Source organism: Eucalyptus grandis, chromosome 8 (genome assembly GCF_016545825.1).
Source record: "Eucalyptus grandis isolate ANBG69807.140 chromosome 8, ASM1654582v1, whole genome shotgun sequence".
Lineage (NCBI taxonomy): Eukaryota > Viridiplantae > Streptophyta > Magnoliopsida > Myrtales > Myrtaceae > Eucalyptus > Eucalyptus grandis.
The window spans coordinates 36848297-36871849 of NC_052619.1; the positions used below are offsets into that span (position 1 = coordinate 36848297).

The window sequence follows — 23553 nt, forward strand, 5'->3', positions numbered from 1 at the left end:
TGCGCCTCAGCTCAAGGCGTTTCCCGTTTCTCGCGGTTGGCGTTTTTAACTTGCGCGGTAAAACCAAGAATTACCGCCGTTCAGCGGGGGGCTAAATGAGAGTAATCGATAACCTTCGGTAAAATATCACATAAAACCTAATTTACTATTATAAATTTACAAATTAATTTTTTAATCACTAAAAATTTTCAAACCAACACATCTATGATAAACTTACATTCCGTTGATTTTCATTAAATTTTGCTTTCAAATTATTAAGTTAAATAACATATGATATTTAACGAATGTACTAATTTTGAGTTTCATCATTTGTTTATCATAACTATACAAATTTGTGTTTTTTATGATACTTATCAAATAACATAAGCTAATGAAGGTAAATTTATCGCGAATATATTAATTTAAATTTTTTACTAGTTTAAAATTAATTTATGGTAAATTTATCAAATGTAAATTAGTTTGATTTTTGGTTGTATTAACTTTTAACCTTATTAGACACAATGTAAAAAGTGCACTCAGTAGTTTGGAAATAAGAAACATCACCCACTTCTTGCCATGCTCCAAGAGGCAAATTTTCCTCCTCTTGTTTGAGAAAACTTGACACTTTCGTTCTTTGCTTCAGAAGAATTTATTGATTCATAAGGCAGATATCGATATGCTCCCAAAATACATGCCTTATCAAAAAATTGGATGTAAATCAAGAACATTTTGAAAGACAAATTTCCCCAACTGATATAAATGACAACTATATTTGAAGTCGTCCTAAATTTGCAATTGGACTCTTTTGGCACACAACAATGCATTCAAAACAATTGACTCCAAAATTGTGAATGTGCAACGAGATCTTCAAAGATATGATGAAACTACCAAAAAGATGCTCTCGAACTTCCAGAAAATGTTTCATGACTTGGAATCCAAACAACATCTAGGATATCATCATCTCAAGAGTCCCAAGGCAGAAATAGAATAGTTCAAAAGACAAATCCAACTTCTTGAAGGAGAAAGATTCAATCCTGTCATCCCATTTCCGACTACGTTACAAAACATCCGACTTCCACCATCTCAGAGTACGTCTATATTTGCCGCTCTTACAGAAGTTCCAGCTAGACAAGACAAGACAGATGTGGTAGAAATGCAAAATTGTCTCAAAAAACTGGATCGAATAAGAAAAGAGAAGGGAAGAGAAGATGTCTGAAGAATTCTCGATAGCCATAAGAGAAAAGCCGAACCAAATGATGCTATCCAATCCATTAGAATCATTCCTGAAAGATCTGGGCAATTAGGAAGAACAGCTTGATCATGTTTTGACATCGATTGCCACTAATGTTTAAAGCTGCCTGTAAATCTTGTAACAAAACCAAATAGAACATCAAATTTATCCTGATTGATTAAAGCTTGGGAATTTAGCCAAATATAAAACTCTTCAAATATTTATGTCCATTTAGAATATGGAATATCACCAATGGAGAAGGTAGTCACATCCTAAGAATATGATTGTTTGGTTGAACAACTTCCGGTTCAAAAGATTTGATTCCATTTCTTGGTTCAAAGGGTCAATCATGAATATTGATGAAGTCATTGGTACAATAGAAAAAGAATCAATTGTAGGGATTGAGAAGGATGAAGAGGATGAGAGGGATACCAAATCTGGTTTAGTATCAAAGTTGTTTGGGAGATCTGATTCTGATGGAAATAAAATCTGGTATCTTACGGAAACAAAATCAAGTTGTTCTTCCTAATTGCCCAAATCTTTCAGAATGATTCTAATGGGTTGGATAGCATCATTTGGTTCATCCTAAATTAATTTTTAATCATCAAAAAGTAAAAACCCAAATTAGTACATCCATTACAAATTCACTCTCCGTTATTTAGATTAATACCACTAGAAATCAAAAGCCAATACACATAGTACATTTTAACGAAAATTACCTAAATTTGTTATAAGTTAACAATCAGCAATTTTTGCATAAATTTTATCAAAATTAAAGTTTTTTGTTGTAAACTAAATTACAAAACGGTGTTATAAGTGTACCAATTCATGATTTTTTGTTATTAATGTATCAATTTAAAGTTTTTAGTAGTATCAACTCAAATTACAAAAACAGCAACTCAAATTAGAAAATATTCCAAAATGTATCAATTTAAAGTTTTTTGTCGTATCAACTCAAATTACAAAAACGGTGTGTTGATGTATGATGTAGCAAGCATCGTTCAACTCAAATTAGTTTGAAAATCGACATGTGTCTCTTGAGTTGAATATCTCGAAAAAAGAAAAGAAAAAAAACCTTCGACAATGGCCAGGTGAAAAGGTCCCCCTAAGCTTCAATTCATGCCTGCGAAAGATTCAAATGGCCCATCAAAAGACCCGCGCTTGCTCGACTTTCCCCTCTTTTCATGTTGCTTCCCAAAACTTTTGTCCTTCCATTCTACCGTTCCTTGATTTATATATTTTCACTTCAAAAGAAGAAATTTCCCATTAGAAAAATAAGCTACAAGAACAAAATGTCATCCCGGTCCTCGAACAAAGGTCAATAACCTCGGGTCGGCATAGGCGATGGCGTTGCGAGGCTCACAAAGGCGTGATGGAGATGGAGGCCACACGACAAAGCGGATGGCCAGCTACTGCAAGCTTAGGTTTTATGTGTGCTCACAATAGAACAAGAAGATGGCAAAGAGAAATTAAGGAAAAAGAAAAGGTAAAAAGAAGAAGAAGGAAACAAGAAGAAAAAATTGAAAAGAAAATAGGTAAAACCCATATTAGCCATTTATTAAAACTGACCAATGTATCAATCACTTAAAGTGATAAATTTAAGGTTTAAACGTTCCCTTAACTTTTAGATAATCACGGTCATTTTGGGATATAGCCAATATTTTGATGGAGCTAAAAGCCTTGACCACCCTTAGACACTTGTAGTAATTTATTTTGCTTTAGCTTCATGTTTTAAGGTTGATATGAGTAAAATCATTGTTTCATATGCTGCTCGAGAAAACTTTAATTCTTACAAAAGAAAATTTACACAAATAAATTATGAACTTTAAATTTAATGTACAATATTATTCCTGAACTTTTAATTCATTTAACGCGGTCTCTAAACTTTAATATAATGTGCAATATTATTATAAATTTTTAACTTATTTGATTTGATTCCAAACTTGTAAATATTTTATATAAATTAGAGATTATGTTGAATATTTATCAATATCTCAGAAATCATATTAAAAATTGGAAAAATTAAGTGATCGATTGTTTTACCTATTGGCAAAGATGGAACCCTTTTTCAATGAAGACGAGAGAAGATAGAGAGGTGAAGTCCGGTGCTTGAATTATTGTTCTGCCAAGGATATTATGGGAAATTCATAGGGCGAGTGTTTTTTTTATTTATTTATTTTTGGTTGGTAAGACATAATGTAAAACCAGTTTTTATTTTTTATTTTTTTCGTCGGTAAGACAGCACATATAAAACCAGTTGGAATGGTGGCCCACTGAGGTTCAGTGGTTATATAAAACCAGTTCACAGGCAACGATTTCTAGGAATCGGGAAACGCGACCCCACACGCCCGCTCGCTCTCTCTCGCTTCCCTCCGCCTCGCCTCCTCCGCCCAGCCGCCGGACTCCACCGCGCGACCGCCGCCGTCGCCGGCCGGCTCCGTCGACGGCCTCGTGAGCTCTCGAGAAAGCCACGCCTACGGCCAATAGCCGACCCAATCGACCTCAACCGAGATCCTCCCGAGTAAAAACGCCTCTTTTGACTCTTGAATTATTGTTGTTGTACACTTGTTAACTCAAAACCTTGCCGATGAACAGGCTGCTGTTGCTATTTGCCGAAACTAATGGCTGAAAGTTTGCCCGATTCTATTCTCATCGACATATTCTTGAGGGTTCCGGCCGAGTCGTTGGCGCGATCCAAATTCGTCTGCAAACGGTGGCGGTCTCTAATCTCTGAGCCAGGCTTCGCCAAGTCGCATCTGCAGAGGCTCAAGGCAGGGGATTTAATTCCTAGGCAGAGAATTCTCATCGGCGGCAACCAGACCATAGATTACAAAACCCTCGACGCCAATGAGGGTTGTGTGGCGGTACCACATAACATCAAAACGATCAAACCTGACAGCAATTGGCGGATCGTGGGGTCCTGTGATGGCCTGGTTTGTTTTCTTGTCTCTGGCATTTTTCTAATATATAACCCGACCACTAGGGAATATAGGGAGTTGCCCCTTCCGGTCTCGAGGAAGAATATGAGTTTCTTGAGCGTCAAAATGGGTCATTCTATGGACTTGGATATGACCCTCGATCTGATGACTACAAAATAGTAGAGGGCATCCACGAATATTTCGATCGATTTTGGGGGCGGCAATATTTTCGCTTAAGTCCGGTTCTTGGAGAAGGATATTTCCCAATCGAAGAAATCGAAGAAAGCCGTCTCGTTGTTTGTGACAACGGAGTTTATTGGAAGGGGGCCTTACACTGGCACGTCTATGAGTGGGGCAAGAGTGGGATTTTGTCACTTGATTTATCGGAAGAGAAATTCCACCGGGTGCTTTCGGCTCCTGAAGTCGAAAGGGATGGACTTTCCCGGGGACTCGGGATTCACGGGACTAGTCTGTTCATATATAGCCGCTATGGTAACCACATCCACACATGGATAACGGATGAGTATAGGAGAGGAGGATCATGGACAAATTGGTTCAGTGTTGATTGCCTAGATGCCTGTAAGGTTGCTATCCCCCTCGTGTGCACAAGCAGCGGAAAAATCATTTTTTTGCTAAATATGGACCAGCTGATTCTGTTCAATCTGGAGGATAATACTTACAAAGATTATCCCTACAAAGATGATCCGGACCGCCTTTTCTTCATCGAATATGCTATCTATTTGGAAACTCTTATTTCCCCCTATCTATCTTGACGGTGAGCCATCAAGAATCTGGAGCGTTGTCATGTGATGCAGGATTTTCTTAATAGCTAAGGGTTCTAAATTATATTATATACATTGATATGTATAGAGAAAATATTAGGTACCCTAAAGGGACCACGTCATTTGTGCTTGATCCATTCACGGGTCGACACCTGTCCGCTGGCAGGTCCATGTTGGCTCTTTCTTCTCTCCCACGTCGGTCCAATTTAAACCAACGTGGGCATTTAAATAAAGTGGAAAGGGCGTTCTCTCTCCTCTGTCTTCTCTCTCCTCTTTGCTCTCTCTTCCTCCCTCCTTCCGGTCTAGCTATTCCTCTGACGACCGTCGCTCCCTCCCGACGACGGCCTTTCTCTCTCTACTTGACGGCCTCATCTCAAGGCTCCATTCTCTCAGCGCACTTCTTCCTAAATCGCGCTCTCTCCCGACGGCCGATTTTGCTCGCCTCTCTCCATCCCTTGACTTGTGACGGAGAAGCAATCACTCCGCCCCGTTTGAAGCAATCCCTCGAGAAGCCCTAAATCTGCGACCGCAAGTCAATTCGATTTTATTTCCCAGGTTTTTATGTTCGCATCTTTGTTTTGGGGGAGAAAGCTTGGCCTAAATCTGCGACCAGAAGTTCGCTGGTTTATTGCTTTTGATTCTAACACAGCAACGTGAGAAAGCTTAGGCGAACCATTCATGACAAAACGACAGTGATTTAATTTGCTTGCTGTCCGACCATGTTTCGTGCATATACTTGAGCACTTGGCAGATCTCAAGTCTCCTTGGAACTGCCCTGATGGAAGGCCGGTCATGCATCGTTTGGTCAACTTGACGGCAATAAGCAAAAGGTAAGACAAGGACTCTGCTTAGTTCTGGTGATTCATGACTTGATGCTGCTGTCAAGTGCATTGTTTGCTGCAATGTTGTTCTTACATAAGCGAACTTACAGATGCTAGTCTCACCAGTCTAAGGATGGAAGCATATATCTGAGATGTCGCTCAATTATTTGCCTCTACATTTAGCATTGCCTTGATTCTTTCGATTATTTACTTGAATTTTAACAGTACTAAGGTTTTGTCTGATTTCCCACTGTTGTCATCCCGATCTTTGGGTTGTTATATGCAATGTCTTCACAATCTTCACTATCTATAGCTAGTTATCTAAAGAATGACTGTTAACATATCTTGGTTCTTTCGTTGTTTATTGTAATCTATGGTTGAATATTGGCTCTTTTGCCTTTTGAAGTAATCTGAGATTTTGGGGCATGTTTGGTTATTACGGAAGGGTTTCTTGCTCAAGAACTAATGTGTTAGAGCTGTTTTTCAGGAACTTCTTTAATCATTTAATAGATTTTTCCATTGCTATCCAAAATGATGTTATCTTTTCTTTCCATCTAGGTCTTTGAGAATATAATCATCAATTTAAGATGGTGCATACATGTTCATAGTAAGTCTCTAACCAGCAGGCCTCAGCTAATGTTAATTTTGTTTATTCGGATGTGTATGTTTGCAAGGTGACAGCTAGAATTTGTTTTATTATCCCTTGGTCATATCTTTCTGAGGGTTGCTTCTTGGAAAAGCTGCAGCCTGCAGGGGCTTTGAGTTCCTGTAGACTGTAGAGGAAAATGAAAATGTGTGAAATGTGAGAGTGGGACTGGAAAAGGCAATAGCACTCTGTAGCTGATTTTGGAGATTTGCTTCTTGGCTATTGTATTTTGAAGCAGTCCTAGCTCTATCATTTTGTTGAAAAGAAGTACCCCCAACAAAAAGATGTGTGACTATTACCAAACATCATCTCTGTGTGTTTGTCTTCAGCTGATAGATATGACTCTCTTGGAAGTATTTCTTTGGATTAACTGTGCACCTTAGAAATTTGCATGCTTTTACTCCTGCGTCTTTGCTGTCATTTAATGAATTCAAGCGTTGTGATAGGTTACATAAGCACATCAATAAACGATGGTCCTGGATGTTTAACATTGAGATGTCCTGATCCATCTTGTGGTGCTGCCGTCGGTCAAGACATGATAAGTCTATTAGCGCCTAAAGAAGATAAGAAAAAGTATTCTCAATATCTTCTTCGCTCATACATTGAAGACAATAGAAAGGTATATGTGCAACTGTATTCTTTTTCTTTGTCTGAAGTTTTTATTTTATTTTTAAAGTGTGACAATGACTTTGCACTACTGGGTGCCTGTTAAATGAAATATCTTCCTTTACCTCATTTTCCTACTGCCAGACCAAGTGGTGTCCTGCCCCTGGTTGTGAATACGCTGTAGAATATATTGCTGGCAGTGAAGGTTACAATGTTTCCAGCCAATGCTCTTTCAACTTTTGCTGGAATGCAAGCTTCTTTTTGGAAATTTCTTGTATCAATATGTAGCAAGTAGTGTGTTGACATACTTTTGATTTGATCTGCTGCAGTGTACAGAGGAAGCTCACCGTCCAGTAGATTGTGGCACTGTGGCACAGTGGATCATGAAGAACAGTGCTGAATCTGAAAACATGAACTGGTACATATAACTTTAAGCATGTAGAATTTGCCATCATTGGGGTTCTATGACAATGGTGTACAGCGGATTGTGTGGTCTTTCCTCTTTCAAGAAACAAGAATGTTTTATGTGACTTACTTAGTAGGTTGGACATAGATAGTCCTATGTTGGCATGCTTTTATCAGCAGTATGAGATATTTGACGGCCTAAAGGGCTATCATATATGGTGTAACCTTTGGACCTTCTAAAATCAACCAGTCGACTGCATACAGGAGTTCCACAATTATCTCCTTTCTGTAGTTAAATTTGGAATCCTTGGTTAGTGCATTCACATATTTTCTCTGGAGGAGATCCAATAATGCTAAATTGGATGATTTGTCTAGAGGATAGTGATGTCACCCATGTCAGTTTGAAGTTTGAACATACAGCAATTCTAAATGTGTCATTTCTTTTTTCTTATTTTAGGAAAAATACTAAGTTTAGCCGCTGCAATTCTCCTTTTGATTTATTTATGCATGTTTATTACTCCCATCTGGTCCTATACAAATATAGAACTACCAACAGGCGGGAAGAACCATCTATATGGATTATATAACAAGTCAATGCTTGCATGGAAACTGACTAGTGTTATTTTCCCTATATAGTTTTCCAGTTGATTTTTTTTTTTTTTTTGGGGGGGGACGGTGGAAATCTTTGGAGATACCAGGTAGACTTTGTTTAAGTGTCTATATTTGTGCTCGATCTTAAAATTCTACATTCATCATCCTTCTGACTCGACAAATGTCTATCAATATGAAAATTTATAGGATAAGGTCTTTTTCTGTTGAGGGTGGTGGATGGGACCGATGGAAATGGAGTCCAATCACTCTGCTACATTTCGAAGCTTTGATTGAGCTAGTAGTGGTAGGAGGCGCTTCAACAGATCTGACTGGGATGGGTTTTCTAGAATACTTTTAATGACTGATATGGTGTTGTCAAAATTAACACTATTGTTTTGATGTCACCTTTCCTACTGGAGTCTTTTTATCCTGTTTCTGGACGGTTTTATCGGGCTTATCTCTCTGTTATTTTGTCTGCCTTTTGGGTCATACCCAGTTTATCAGAGCAGGCCGGGGATTCACGCTGAAAATATATGTTTGGAGAGTTTGTTATTTGTGAACTTGTTGGTGCCATGTTGACAACCTGTGTGAATGGAATTGAAGCTCTTTTATAGAAATAAAATTGACCTTGTGGAGAATGTTGTGATGGGACATGCTAAAGTTTGATCAACCTAGTGCCGGTTGTTCTTTCATGATTTGGTGTGGCAATATGTTTTGTTAAAGTGGGATGACAGGATAGAGCTGAGGTTTTACAGAATGTCTGGAAGAATATGACTCTTTATTTCACGTGAAATGTTGGGAATCCTACCTCAGGTTTGCCTTTAAGAATGAATTTGGACAGTCGTGCTCCCTCCAATAATTGCCACATCTTCTTAATTTGGATGCAAAATTTTGAGGAAGTCTTAAATAAAATAGTGATTCAAGTGTCCAGAAATGTCATTATGTGCAAATATGTGGTTGTTGCTCAGCTTTCCTAACAGATATGAAATGATATGCAGGATTCTAGCCAATTCAAAGCCTTGTCCAAAGTGTAAGCGGCCAATAGAGAAAAACCAAGGGTTTCTATGCCTGCAATCGTTATGAGGCCGCTAAGCAAGAGGGAGCGGTAGGAATTGAAAAACTTTGGCTTTTCTTGGGCAAAGTTATGTGAACTGTGGAACTAACATTGTTGGTTTTGGTCGTGTGAAAATAACTTTTTGTAGTATGATGAGGCTGAGAGAAGAAGAGAGATGGCGAAAAACTCATTGGAGCGATATACTCATTATTATGAACGATGGGCGAGCAATCAATCCGTAAGTGGTGAATCTCTCCCTGGCTTTCTGGGTTTAACAAGTCTAGTATTCGCTTTCCTTTACCCTTTCTCTGTTGTCAAATTATCTCAAAGGTTCTATTGCTGGTTTCAGTTGTTAAGGAAACCTCATCAAAAACCCTTGTGGAGAAACAAGGCCTTGTTGCTGCTGCTGCAGGATCTCACCCAATTGATCAAGACAGTGCTTTTTTGAGGATGTGAGGTTTCCTGCATAACATTCCCAAGCCAGCATCTTTCAGTTTTCTGGCATGCATTTGGAGATCTCCTTTTCACTATTTTTAAAGAAGAATCATACAGACACAATCTTAATTCAAACAATTCACTTGTGCATTCACTGTCTTCATCTTCACTTCCACAGGAGTCTGGGCTTTCCCGCTGATTCAAGAGCTCATACGGAAAGGCTTTGTGCCGCAGCAAGCCACAGATTGTATGGAATGGGACGATATAAAAGACGTCACCAGGTTGCAAGAACGACTCAGGCTGAACAGCTATCCAGGGGAACTTGAACACGTCAGGGCAAGTCACAAAGTGTCTGGGATTTTTCTTCATGACTTCAGCAGCAGTGATCTGTTTTTTATGCGTTTCGGTGAGGCCCCCTGGATGCACCAGCTTCACCACAGGCTTCTTGCGGGTAATCACATCCATCACTTATGATGTGGTGGAGACTTTGGATCAGGAGACAGCCGAATGGATGGGGGCCGGAATATAAGTCCGATCATTTAGCCTTATCCTAGAGAGGGGACCTTGCTGCTGGCGTAGGTAACCATGTAACATGCGAATTGATGTTCTATGTAGTTTGTCTTGAGCAGAATGATATTTTAGATGGTTCTGGACATTATCTATGCAATAATACACGTCCTCTTCAAGGAGTTGGCTGTGTTTGTCTTGAGCAGAATGATATTTTAGATGGTTCTGAATATTATCTATGCAATAATACACGTCCTCTTCAAGGAGTTGGCTTCAGCCATCGATGCGGTGGTTTTGTTTTGGTTCATTGATAGCTCATTCTATGGGACAGAGATAGCGAAAACTCAGTCTGGACGATTTGGTGTACTCATCATAAAAGGAACCAATTTGGGAGCAAGTCATTGTCACAGTTCTAATGATCAAGCAGGTGGAGGGAGTGATAATATCTTGCAACCTTGTCTTCTGCCATGAAATTTGAAATTTGAGACACTTGTTGGGCAATTCCCTTCCTAATCTACTAGGCATCTAGGTTGTCATGTTTATTCAGTTTGCTAGTATTAGAACTTCGAGTGATCTGCTAAGATTTGTCGTTTTGCCTTAAAGTTCAGGGTTTTAGCATACCATTCACTCTGTTCCTAGACCTACTACTCCCAGTTCAAATGAAGATCGACCCAATTCACAGAGCTTCGAATATAATTGTCTCCTTTGTACTTCTTTTATATAAGAGCTCGACCTAAATGAAGATTCAGCTCCTAATTCGATTATGTGGCGGCGAGCGCCACGAAAATGATCTAAGGGACATTGTTTTCATCAGCAGGCACAATTTTCCATAATTGGCAGAAACATAAGCACATACAACAATCACTCAAATTATCACTAAAACGTGCAAAATTGCAAGACACCATAAGATAATTTCCGATGTTCCTGTCCCGTGCATGGTCAGCTTATAAACTAGTTTTATCTTCATCATAAGCCTATGGTAAGATTGCCAGATGACACAAGTCCATGAAAGCAACCGTTTGCAACTAAATTGGAGGAGACATCCCATTCCAAAAAGATCCAGATAAGGTTTCATAAGAATTGATCCCAACACACCTTTACGTTGACATGATAACTCGTATAAAGAAGAGTTCTTTCTCTAGCCAAAGGGAAACTATAAAAAAGATGCTAAGTATCAACGATTTGGTATGGAGTGTCAGCAGGATTGACTTGGGGTCCATGCCAAGCATACCGAAGCTCCAGGGCTAAATTAGGATTGATCACTGTAACTCTTTTCATTGTCTCTCCAGCACAAAGACACTGACCAACCTGTTATAAACAAGCAGGTAGAGCACAAAGAAATGGCGGTGGCGGTGGCGGTGGCGGTGGCGGCAGTGGCGGCGGTGTTAGGAGTAAGAAGGGTAAATTAGTCTTTACCACTTTTAGGGTTTATTTTTTATGTATATATATTAAAGTTTATTGAATAATACAAAGTAACTTTTCTCTACATGGTATCGAGCTTAGGGTTTAACCTAGACGACGGAGCGGCCGCCCCCGCCACCGTCGACTCGCCGGACCGCCGTCGGCTCGCCACCACCGTTCACCGGAAGAGGGCTTCTCCTCGCGAAGCTCACTCGCGTTGCTCGCGCGGCCGCTCGCGCGTCTTGCTCATGAGGCTCGCCGCGCGGCGCCCGCGTGGCTTGCTCGCTGGAGCTCGCTCGCGCGGCTCGCTCGCGGGCCTGTCCTCGCGCTCCCGGCTCGCGCCGCTCACGCTGCTCGCACGGCTTGCTCGAGCGACTTCCACGCGCTCGTGCCTGTGCGATTTGCTGGCCTACCAGGGGTTTTGACCTACGAACTTCCTCTTTTTGCTGATCTGGGTCGGTGAAGAAGAGGGAAAACTCTAGAGAGAGAAAGAAGACAAGTTGCGGTAGCGACGAGTGCAATAGGATGATTTTGTGGGTTAGAATTTGCTTTAAAGTTGCTGATTTGGCTGATTTGGCTGATTAATGAAGCAAGTTGCTGCTTGGGTTGGCTGATTTAGTTGCTGATTTGGCTGATTTGGCTGATTAATGAAGCAAGTTGCTGCTTGGGTATAGTGCGCTTATTTATTTGATGATTTGAAAGTTGTGTGGTAGCTTCGTCACTATATTTGATAGTGGTAATATTGGGTTATTGAATTGTTGAGGCTGAGTTGTTTGACTAAGCTAAGGTCGAGTTTATTTATTCTTATTTGGAAAATGGGCGATGAGAAGAATAATACTTGTGATGAGTGAGGTGATTTCCTCTTCATCTAATCGAATTACGATAAGAAGCTCGCAGGTAGTGCTAACTTCCACCAATGGAAGAAAATTGTGAAGCTTACTTTGACGTGCAGGAATCAACATAGACACTTAACCAGAGTTTAAGCCTAGAGATGATGTAACTTGGGATGGTGTTGATGCACGTATTCTTGGTCAAATGCTGAATTCTATGGAGAGTAATATAGTTGACATGGTAACTCATATTGATACAATCGAGAGAACTATGGGAGTATTTGAATGTGCCGTATTCGTGCCAAGATAATTTGTCACGGATTTATGAGCTATCACATGAGTTTTATCGATTTGAAAGAAAGGGGCGCTCTATTACTCGGCTTTGCAGACTTTAAGAGATTGTATGAGGAGTTGAATGTGTTCTCCTATTTTAGCCGATGTTCAACAAATGCAACGTCAAAGGGAACAATTGGCCGTAATGGGATTCTTATGATGTCTTGGTTACCGAATGTGAAAATGTTAGGTCTCAGATTCTTGGAGGAGAGAATATAGCATCACTCACGACATTTGCTCGAGTTCTTCGAGTATCTCGTGAGTCATCTCGGGATACTACATCTATGGTGGGAGTTCAGCCCTTGTGTCCTGCACTCGAACCGGTAGTGGTAATAGGAGTGATGGAGGAACCCGTGGCGGGTATAGTGGGCGTGGTGTCCGAGGAGGAGGCCGAGGCATTGGAATAGGAGAGGTCAAGGTAATCGCATCCTTATGGACAATTCCATATATCTACCGATAATTCGGGAACTACACGAGTTTGTCATTGCTTGTAGCAAACCTGGTCATATTTAAAAATTTTGCTACAAGCTACATGGGAGACCGTGTGGCAGCAACACCGGTTTGCTAATACGACGTCTAATATTGACCATACTCCACGGTCATCGAAGACAAGGTGGTGGTTATGTCAGTGAGGAATATGCTCGGTACACAGTCTCAAATCTCACAGCTGTTTCTTCCACTTTGCTACTTTGGCTCGGACAGTAATGCTACCGCATGTCTTTCGGCTACTTCTCGTCCTTGGATCATTGATTCGGGGGCTTCGATCACATGTCGTCTTTCAGGTATATTTTCCTCTTTTTCTCCATCTTCGTCCATAGTTACTCTAGCCAATGGGTCACCTACACATGTTAAGGGAATTGGCACAGTTAACCCAAGTCCTTCATTACCTTTGTCCTCAGTGCTTTATCTTCCACAATTTCCATTTAACCTAATGTCTGTTAGTAAGTTAACCAAAAACTTTCGGTGTTCAGTAACTTTTATCCCGATTCTTGTGTCTTCCGGGATCCGCTACGAAGAAGACGATTGGTAGAGGACGTGAGGAAGGGGGCTGTATGTACTTGAAGATGCTTCTTCAGATTGCTTGCACAAGTGTTGCGTCCCCACATCAAATCCATTGTCGTCTTGGTCATCCTTCTCTACGTAGTCTTCAAAAGTTAGATTCTAGTTTTCAATCTCTTTCTAATCTAGAGTGCAAATTACATCGTGTTAGTTATACACCTCGAGTCATTAAACGATCAGCATCTCCTTTTTTATTAGTTCATTCAGATATTTGGGGTCCATGTCGTGTGGTTTCCAATTCGGGTTTCAGATATTTTATTACTTTTGTCGATGACTATTCCGAGTTACTTGGTTATATTTAATGAAAGATCGTTCAGAATTATTTTCTATTTTTCGTGCATTTATATCTGAAATTTATACTCAATTTGGCATGCGTGTTAAAGTTCTGCGTTTTGATAATGCTAAGGAGTATTTTTCCACATCCTTTTCTGATTTTATAACTCAACATGGTATGATCCATGAATCTTCCTATCCTGATACTCCACAACAGAATGGTATTGCTGAACGGAAGAATAGACATTTATTAGAAGTAACTAGATCCATGTTATTTGAGATGAAGGTACCGAAACCTTTTGGTCTGATCTTGTTCTAACGCATGTTATCTCATTAATCGCATGCCTTCTTCTATTCTGCAAGGTGGTATTTCTTTTTCCACCTTGCTTCCTAGTGAATCACTGTTTGTCTTACCACCCCGTATTTTTGGTTGTGTCTATTTTGTTCGTGATCATCGACCCGGAGTATCAAAACTTGATCCCAAGGCACTCAAGTGTATGTTTATGGGTTATTCCCGCACTCAAAAGGGATATCGTTGTTATTCTCCATTACTGAAAAAAAATATTTTGTAACAGCTGATGTTTCATTTTTTGAATCCACTCCTTATCATAATGTTCCAATTGATGTGTCCGAATTAGATGAAAACTTGTATGTGACCATCATTCGGTCTACTATTCCCAATGTTTCCCCGGTATCTACAGAGAAACCACCTCCTCTCCCGAGTTTATACACGACGTCATCGTGATGCTACTACTCACTCCCCTTGCTCCTCATGTCACTACTACGTCGACTTCGACTCCGATCCGCCATTAGTTGTCCCTCCTCTTGTATCCGATCTTGATCTTCCTATTGCTCATCGCAAAAGTACACGTACTTGTACTCAACATTCTATTGCAAATTTTATTTCTCACTCTTCGTGTCTCCTACTTTTCAAGCCTTTTTAACTACTTGTTGAACAATATTCTATCCCCAAGTCTGTCACCGAGGCATTACAAAATTCTGGTTGGAGGATAGCAATGGAAGAAGAATTGAGTGCTCTTGAGATTAATCAAACTTGGGACTTAGTACCACTTCCTCTAGGCAAAACTGCTATTGGTTGTCGATGGGTGTATGCTGTAAAAGTTAACCCCGATGGTTCTCTTGCTCGTTTAAAATCAAGACTTGTTGCAAAAGGGTATGCTCAGGTGTATGGAGTTGACTATCTAGACACATTTTCTCCGTTGCCAAACTTACTTACTGTTCGTATTCGTCTCTCTTGCTGCAACGTATAATTGGCCTTTATTTCAGCTTGATGTTAAGAATGCTTTCTTGAATGGCACTCTTCATGAGGAAGTTTATATGGAGCAACCTCCGGGGTTTGTTGCTCAGGGGGAGTCTGGACTAGTTTGCAAATTAAAAAAAATCTTTATATGGTTTGAAACAATCTCCACGAGCATGGTTTGGAAGATTTTCTGAGGTTGTATTGTCTTTTGGGCTATCAAGATGTGGAAATGATCATTCTTTCTTTTATAAACAATCGAGGGAGGCAAACTATTCTTGATTGTGTATGTTGATGATATTATCATCACGGGAGATGACTTTGTTGGTATAGCCGAGCTAAAAGCCTATCTTCAACTTGAATGTTTCAAACTAAGGATTTAGGAAAATTGAAATATTTCCTAGGAATCGAAGTGGCACAATCACAAAAAGGTGTTGTTCTCACAGCAAAAAAAATATGTATTGGATTTGCTCACTGAGACAGGTATGTTTGGGATCAAAGCCTCTTGATTCACCCATGGAACAAGGGGTTAAATTAGTTGCTGATGGAGGAGAAATTCTTAATAATCCCGAGATATAGAAGACTGGTAGGTAAGCTGAATTATCTTACAGTTACTCGACCAGACATTGCTTTTCCCCATCGGTGTAGTAAGCCAATTTTTGTCTTCCCCTCGTACATCTCACTGGGATGCAGTTATTCGGATATTGAGGTATTTGAAGAAAGCTCCGGGAAAAGGAATTCTCTACCAAAACCATGGTCATAACAAAGTTGAAGGTTTTTCTGATGCTGATTGGGCTGGGTCTCTAGATGATAGAAGATCAACTACTGGATATTGTACCTTAGTCGGAGGAAATCGGTATCATGGAAAAGTAAGAAACAAAGTGTTGTTGCTCGCTCTAGTGCTGAGTCGAATATAGAGCCATGGCACAAGTGACGTGTGAATTAGTGTGGATTCGACGTTATTGACTGAAAGTTAGGCTTTAAAGATTTAGTACCCATGACTCTGTGGTGCGATAATAAAGCTAGCTGTGCATATAGCTCCCAACCCCGTGTTTCATGAGAGAACAAAACACATTGAGGTTGATTGTCATTTTATCCGAGAGAAGTTGCGGAATGGAGTAATTCTTCCCGGTCATGTTCGAACCAATGAACAACTTGCGACATCTTTACTAAGTCCTTGGGTAATGGGAGGATAGAACATATTTGTAACAAGCTGGGCATGATTAATATTTATGCTCCCGGCTTGAGGGGGAGTGTTAGGAGTAAGAAGGGTAAATTAGTCTTTAATATATATTAAAGTTTATTGAATAATACAAAGTAACTTTTCTCTACACAAAGGCAGCAGCAGAGTAGGACCCTCCACTTTTTGCTCGGTGTATGGAAAGCAACACATTTAAATAAATACAATCAGTAATCTTGCTTACTTTGGGGCATTCGAATACCACATGTGCCCCGCATGCCCACATACAAAGCACGATCCTCTGAAGCTCCTGTCATGACACAATGCCATATCAGTGAGATTTACATGGCCATGTCAAGTATGTCATTGGTGATTGAAAATGAATATATTTGCTAAACGATGGAGGATAATGTATCAAATGTCCAACACAAGTCCGCAATGCTACATCAATTCCATATGTACCAAGAGTGGACAAAATTGCTCAGGGAATACTCGCAAGATTTGCATAGGCAGAAAGATATACCTGTCCCTCGAAGATGGCCTACTGGATCGCCTACCACCTATAAGCCAATCAATGTGAGGGGCGACTCCAGCTATTTTCAATTCTGGAACCTTGGCCACCACGTCTAAATAGACCAACATCATCATCAGCATCACGACCACTGCCCCAACTTCGGGACGATCTCGATCCTCTCCGGTCTCTAGGACTTGGCCGACGACTCTCGTCTCTGCTAGAAAATCTACCATAGAAATCACTAGGGGGCCCATCATCTTGCAGAGCAGGTAACTGTCAATATAAAAGAAAAGTGAATTAGCTCTAAAAATGCAATTAGCACCAAAACCGACGCTATGGCAATATCTAAGCATGGAAGCAACTGCATTTAAGTGAACCATAGTAATCTCAACCCTATGAGGTATCTTAAGCCCTCATACAACCTTGGAAATTCTTGTAATAGTTTTCCCAGGTGGTGTTGGCTGACTCAGCAACTCCTTTGCAATCTCCTCAGGAAGATCAAAAACCGCCACTTGAACCTGTCATTGGCACCATAAACTATATGAAAAAAATGTACAGCCAAGAACGAAACTATAATGGGAAAATTTATAAAGATAGTGCTCTGGTTTGGTAGATACCCTTTCATCTGCAACCAAATATATCTTCCCTAGTTCATCTGCCGCTGGAGAATACACATCAGATAGAAATCCAATGACAGATCGGGCAGAAAGGAAACCTCTAGAATAAGATGGATCCCGAGTCAATTGCAGCGTAACCCAACCCTACAACACATTTGTCCAGTAGAACATTATAAGATACAGCAGCAGGCACAATTTTCCATAATCTCAAATTACCAGTTAATCAGCAGAAACATACAAAAACCATGTTCTGAAAGACCAATTGGTATCAATGGCTATATAAATGCACTTTCTCAAAATTTGACAGCACATAGGATCAACAAATTATTTTCCCAACATCAATGGTCTGTGCTCCAATAAGCAACCACTTCTTTTCCTAAATCTTTTCCTAAATCTATTAAAAGGTAGGGTTATAGAAGCACAGATGACAAACAAAATTGCCACACATGTCTCTAATTTACCTGCTCATGATTTGTAAGAGACCGAGATGTAGGAGGTTGCGAAAAACCACTCAAATGAGCCAAAGCATCGGCTAGAACATTTACACCTTGCTCTTCAATTAGTTTTTGTGCTGTTGGAGTGAAAAACCCTACAGACTCAGGATGAACCGCTTTGAGGGTCGCAACAACTTGCTCAGCGGATGACTCCAAAACTTCATGCATTGCTGGAGGGCTAATAAACTCAAATGTGCAACCTACACCTCGCTCAATGGATCTGACAGTTCTCCTTTGACTACTTGTATACATCAAGATAGCCGTTCCTTCTTTCCCGATGCGTCCAGTACGAACAGACCGATAGACAAAAGTCTCTGAATCATTTGGCAGTTCATAGTGGATGACCTGGCATTAGGAGTTGCATACTCTTGTTAATCTTATACACATAGCTTTGTGAGAGGACTAACTAATCGTGCAGGTAAACAAACATAAAAAGCTAAATAACCTACGAGATCAACATTAGGGATATCCAGCCCACGAGATGCAACATCAGTAGCAACAAGAACAGTGAACTTCCCCTGCCGGAAACAGAGTTCTCTCCCTCTGATGCTGAGAGATATCCCCATGCAATGCTTCAGAGGCAATGATACTCGTTAATGCCATTGACACCTCATCTGCATCTCTTTTAGTCTGAGTGAAAACAATGGTCTTCCCACCTTTCGCATACACGTAAGATAGATATACGAAAAGGTCATTTATCTAGTAAAAGCACAATCTATTAAAGCCTACCATAAAGCATGTAGGCAAGAACAAAATCAAAGCCTTCTTCCACTAAGCAGGAAGAATCTTAAGAAACAGCATGTAGAGAAATTCAGGACATATGCCTAATGGGAGACATCCATATGCAAATGTTAGTGAATCAAATAAGCATCTTGATTGGGGAAAAAGATATCAAATATGAGGGAAGCATCTCCTACCATGACAACATCACTTAGAATGGTACGCTTTGAAGTTGGAGTTGCTGATATGGCATAAATTTTAATTCCCTCTGCGAGTTTTTCATCTTGTTCTCCAACCTACATCAGGAAAATAAAGAGCAGGTAAACCACATAAGCCATCACACGACATTTTGATGAGCCACATTCCTCCATTTCTACGACTGTACTATGCAAAAATTCAGGCCTATACCCAATATCGGATCAAGCAAGAAGTTTGGGCAGACGGAGACAGAGATTGTTATTGAGAGAAGAACTTTACCAAGTCAATTGTCAAAGGATTGTTCGAGTGCTTTCTCGCCAGTTTCTTCACCCAACCAGGCACTGTGGCAGAGAAAAGCATGCTCTGTCGCTGTGAGGGAAGCTTTTCCAAGATCACTTCCACATCTTCCTCAAAACCAACGGCAAGCATCTGATCAGCTTCATCAAGTACCAAAAATTCCACTTCTCCCAATTTAAGGCTGTTACCGTTGATCATATCAATGATTTGACCGGGAGTCCCGACAACTACATTGACCCCCCGGGAAAGGACACTTTGTTGGGTAATGTAAGAAACTCCACCATAAACACACACGGTGTTTAAGTAAGGTGCAGATTCCTTAATTTCTTTCTCTGCTTGTTTTGCTAATTCCCTCGTTGGTGCTAGGGCCAAAACTCTAGGAAGTCGCCCACGTCTAAGAGACATTTACAGTATAATCTGTCATTAGAAAAATGCTCAAACATTGGAGGTCACCAAGATAATTAAAATTATTACTCAAATACCTTGGACTTCTATGTTCATCACCATCAGTAAGACGCTTCAGTATGGAATCCCGAAAGCTAAAGTCTTCCCCGTTCCAGTCTTTGCATGAGCAATTAAATCATGCCCGTCAAGCCCGGGGGTTAACACCACTCTCTAACAATCACAGAATAGTACAAGGAACCTGAGTTTGCCATTGAAAACATGAAGAAACTTTAGTAGAGTGAACAACGAAGGGGGAAAAGTAATGAGTGATGAGTGAACTATCCTAGTGCTGGCAAAAGTAAAGAAACCAAATATCGAGTTGATTAGAAAAAACCAATTCTGCCTGTGTAAAGCCTTAGTCCCAACAACATCTTAGTGTTGAACAGCTCAATTTGCAGCATAGGATAGTCATCTAATGTAAGCTACAACAGAACATCCCAGAATACCTATTATGATTGCCTGCACTTAACTCCATCTGTGGTTTGACTAGCACATTAACAAAGGTCAAGGTTTTCTACTTAATTTTCCAGCCAACTAAGTATGCTCAAACAAAGAAAAACTCAGCCAACAATAAACAACAGCAATTCATACCAAAGCGAAAATATTGGATAACACAGGGGAAGGAAACAAAGGATAAAGCATACTTGAATGGGAAAGAGATGGGTAATGCCACGTTTCTTAAGAGATTCCACGAGCATCTGAGGCAAACCCAGCTTGGAGAGAGCAAGCTCGTCCTCGCTCACACTCTCAGCCTCGCCGCCCTCAGACACGAAGCCGCCCTCATCCTCACTCGCGTCAACCTCGCTCTCCGAGAACCCACCGGTCCCAACTTCTTGAAAGCCTCCTCGCTCAGCACCGAGTTCGGCGTGGTGATGGCAGACATCACGAAGCTGCTCAGGCACCTCCTAAGGCCGCACCTTTTCACGCACCCACTTTCTAAAAGCCCAAAGGGTCTTCGGACATGGCACTCGCTGGACGAACAGAGCAAGGAATTGAAGTGAGGCTTCTCCAAAAACGACAGAGAAACCACGGCACCAGCCGACGCAGCAGACCCCGTCGCCGCCGTCGTCGGGGTCGGTTTCTTCGACGTCTCCAGAGACTGGCCGTGGCAAATGAAAGACGTGGTCAGCGACCGACAAGCCATTGAAGACGGCACCGGAAAACGCTCAGCGGCGCAGGACTTGGAGTGAAATTCGGTGCTTTGGGGAGGCTGCAAGAAGGAGCAGATATTTCTGGAAGAGATAGAGGCGGGGCTTTACGGAGGGATAAGGTCACGGTGAGGGAGAGAAATGGAGGAGAGATTATATGGCCTTCTATCCTCCACCTCTGTCACCGTTCACCTCAGCTTTCTCGCGTTGCTGCGCTTAGAATCAGAAGCAATAAACCAGCGAACTTCTGGTCGCAGATTTAGGCCAAGCTTTCTCCCCTAAAACAAAGATGCGAACATAAAAGTCCGGCGAATAAAAATGGAACCTGACTTGCGGTCGCAGATTTAGGAAGAAGTACGCCGAGAGAATGGCGCCCTGAGATGAGGCCATCGAGTGGAGAGAGAAAGACCCGTCGTCGGGAGGGAGCGATGGTCGTGAGAGGAATCGCTAGACCGGAAGGAGGTCTCTTGACTATTGATATGGCAAGTGCTGACATGAAGGAGGATGTGTCCTAATGACGTGGTGGATGACATCAATAATGGAGCCAGTGGATTTAATTGATGTGCAGCACATGATGAGGACACTGGCGATGACGTCACTCTATAAGGTAGGTCACCGTATGGCATGTGGGCGCATGGATCTCACGTGTGTAGACTTCTAGTGACGCTTAAAGGCACATCCATTAACGGATATAGACACTATTACTGTTATGTGACTTGTTAGAACAAGATGAGGTTGATGGCAGTGTTTGTTTTCCAAATCAATCAACAAAAAGTGTTGAAATCAGCACTCAAAGATGTCGCGCTTGGTGGATTTGAGTGTGGTTGTTCCTGGTAAGCCATGAGATGGCGTTTGACAGCCTTTCGAGATGAAATGTCCTGAATTGGCTCGTTTGAGGGCAGTGAATCTAGTAGTAGTGTTTTTTCTCTGAGATGGGTAGCGGGAGAGTGTCAAAACAACAACTTAAGGCTGCAAACTGGTGGTGAAAACATGGCTGGTGCAATTGGTCTTGTTACAACCACCGCATAATAGACTCAATGGGCACTTCCTTAGATAACAACGATAGATCTAGTATCATGTAAGACTTTATGAGGCCATAACTAACTATTCTAAATTAAATTTGTTAGATGAAAACATAATTTGATATCTCATAGTTCTAACACTTCTCCTCATGTGTAGTTTGGATTTTAGCCAAAAACTAAAGCATGGAATTATATGATAGAGTAAGAAAATTGGAGCTGAGAAAAATTTGAACTTGAAATCTCTTTATCTAATATCATGTGAGATTTCATAATAAAAGAGAAAAAAAATGTAATATTCCGAATACTACCACATGTATAGTACAAGAACCCTACACATAGGGAGAGAATACTTACACTTGTAAACAACAAATAACCTAATCCCAAATGGAGATCCTAGTTATCTCTAACAGTACATGTATATATACATACATTCTAGAAGTGAAATTTCCTTTAATATGGGCTCTTGGTGGAGCAACTTCAATTAGGAGTTGATCTCTATTTCTTGTTTTCTAACCAAAAGTCAGAAACAATCTAAGTCTAACATGGACTTTGCCAATGCATGCCACATTTGAGTACGCTAAAAAAAATATTGGATCGGGTTTGTTTATGGTGCCAAATTCAAGGTATAATTTAATAGATACCATACAATTAGGTCTTTTGTGATGGGTTGTCAACTCCACTGTATTTTTTGTAGATGGATAGCAAAAACCTAACGTCTTCTAGATAGTTGGAGACCGTGCTTGGACTTTTCATTTTAAACTAAACTTTGAATGGAGAACCCTTTGAGTTGATGTGGAGCATGAACCTTTGAACTAAAACATTTAACATGGGAAATTAATTGATGTGGACCCCTCATGACAAGGCTCTGGCGACCTCAAGCTAAGATCAAGCCCTGCCTAGTTCCTCGGATTTGGTAAGGCCCAAGTTTGTTGGCCTCGGGCAAACTTGGCTCTACCAGATCGGGCGGGGCCAAGCCTTGCATTGAGCGAGCTTGAACCTCATCGACCTATGGTGAGACCAAAGCTCACCAATGGCCAGTCGCCAGTGCCATTGTGGCCAATGACTAGCCAAGTTTGAAGAAGAAGAGAAGGAAAGAAAGAAAAGAAAAGAAAAAAGGTAAGAAAAATAAAATAATAGATTTTAAAAAAATAAAATAATAAAAATTGTTGAAAATGAGTGCATGTAGAAAATATTTTCCTTACTTGAAAGGTTGAAAATATTTTCTAGTTCATTTTCAAATTTCAGCCAAATACTGAAAAATATGATTATTTTCTTGAAAAATAACTTCTTGACACCACATTGTCCGCGAAATGAATGGAGTCTTAGACTTAATTATAAGTGATGTAAATAACAAATAACCTAATCCCAAGTGGTAATCCTAGTTATCTCCAATAGAACATGTATTTATATAAATACAAGAAAATGATGTCATCTTCTAATTGAAGTCGCTCCACCAAAAGTCCATACTAAAGGAATTGTGATAGGTTGTCATCTCCGTTAGGGTGAGCATCGGTTCATAAGTAAACCTTGAATCGACCTAGGATCGGCCCAACCTTGTCGGTCCTGGTCTGGTTCCCAGGGATATCGGGTTGATCTTTGATATTGGGATCTTTAGATCAACACTATGCAAGTTGGTCATTGTTCTTGAGAGTTTAGGGTTGGTTATATATATATATATAATATATAATATATTTGAGGTTGGGACACTGAAGTGCAAAACTTGACACGGAGGGACACTTAAGTGCGGAAACTTTGAAAATGTATACTTAAGTGCCAGTTTCAGAGTAAAA

General features: G+C 40.5%; 1 protein-coding gene and 1 pseudogene across 2 annotated transcripts; one reads left to right on the forward strand and one right to left on the reverse strand.

The window, feature by feature from the left end:
• The first annotated feature begins 5428 nt into the window (after positions 1-5428).
• LOC104414310 (probable E3 ubiquitin-protein ligase ARI8) lies at positions 5429-9499 on the forward strand. 2 transcript variants are annotated; one of them, XM_039301008.1, is made up of 8 exons: positions 5429-5740; positions 6290-6338; positions 6824-6996; positions 7128-7232; positions 7313-7401; positions 8978-9037; positions 9182-9271; positions 9383-9499. In XM_039301008.1, the coding sequence occupies exons 3-8, from the start codon at positions 6913-6915 to the stop codon at positions 9387-9389; spliced, it is 435 nt and encodes a 144-aa protein (XP_039156942.1). In that variant the 5' UTR covers positions 5429-5740; positions 6290-6338; positions 6824-6912; the 3' UTR covers positions 9390-9499. The 2 variants fall into 2 exon arrangements, with proteins under 2 accessions (XP_039156942.1, XP_039156943.1); XM_039301009.1 differs by lacking the exon at positions 6290-6338.
• Positions 9500-16670: 7171 nt separating this feature from the next.
• LOC104428304 lies at positions 16671-21184 on the reverse strand (annotated as a pseudogene).
• Positions 21185-23553: the final 2369 nt, after the last annotated feature.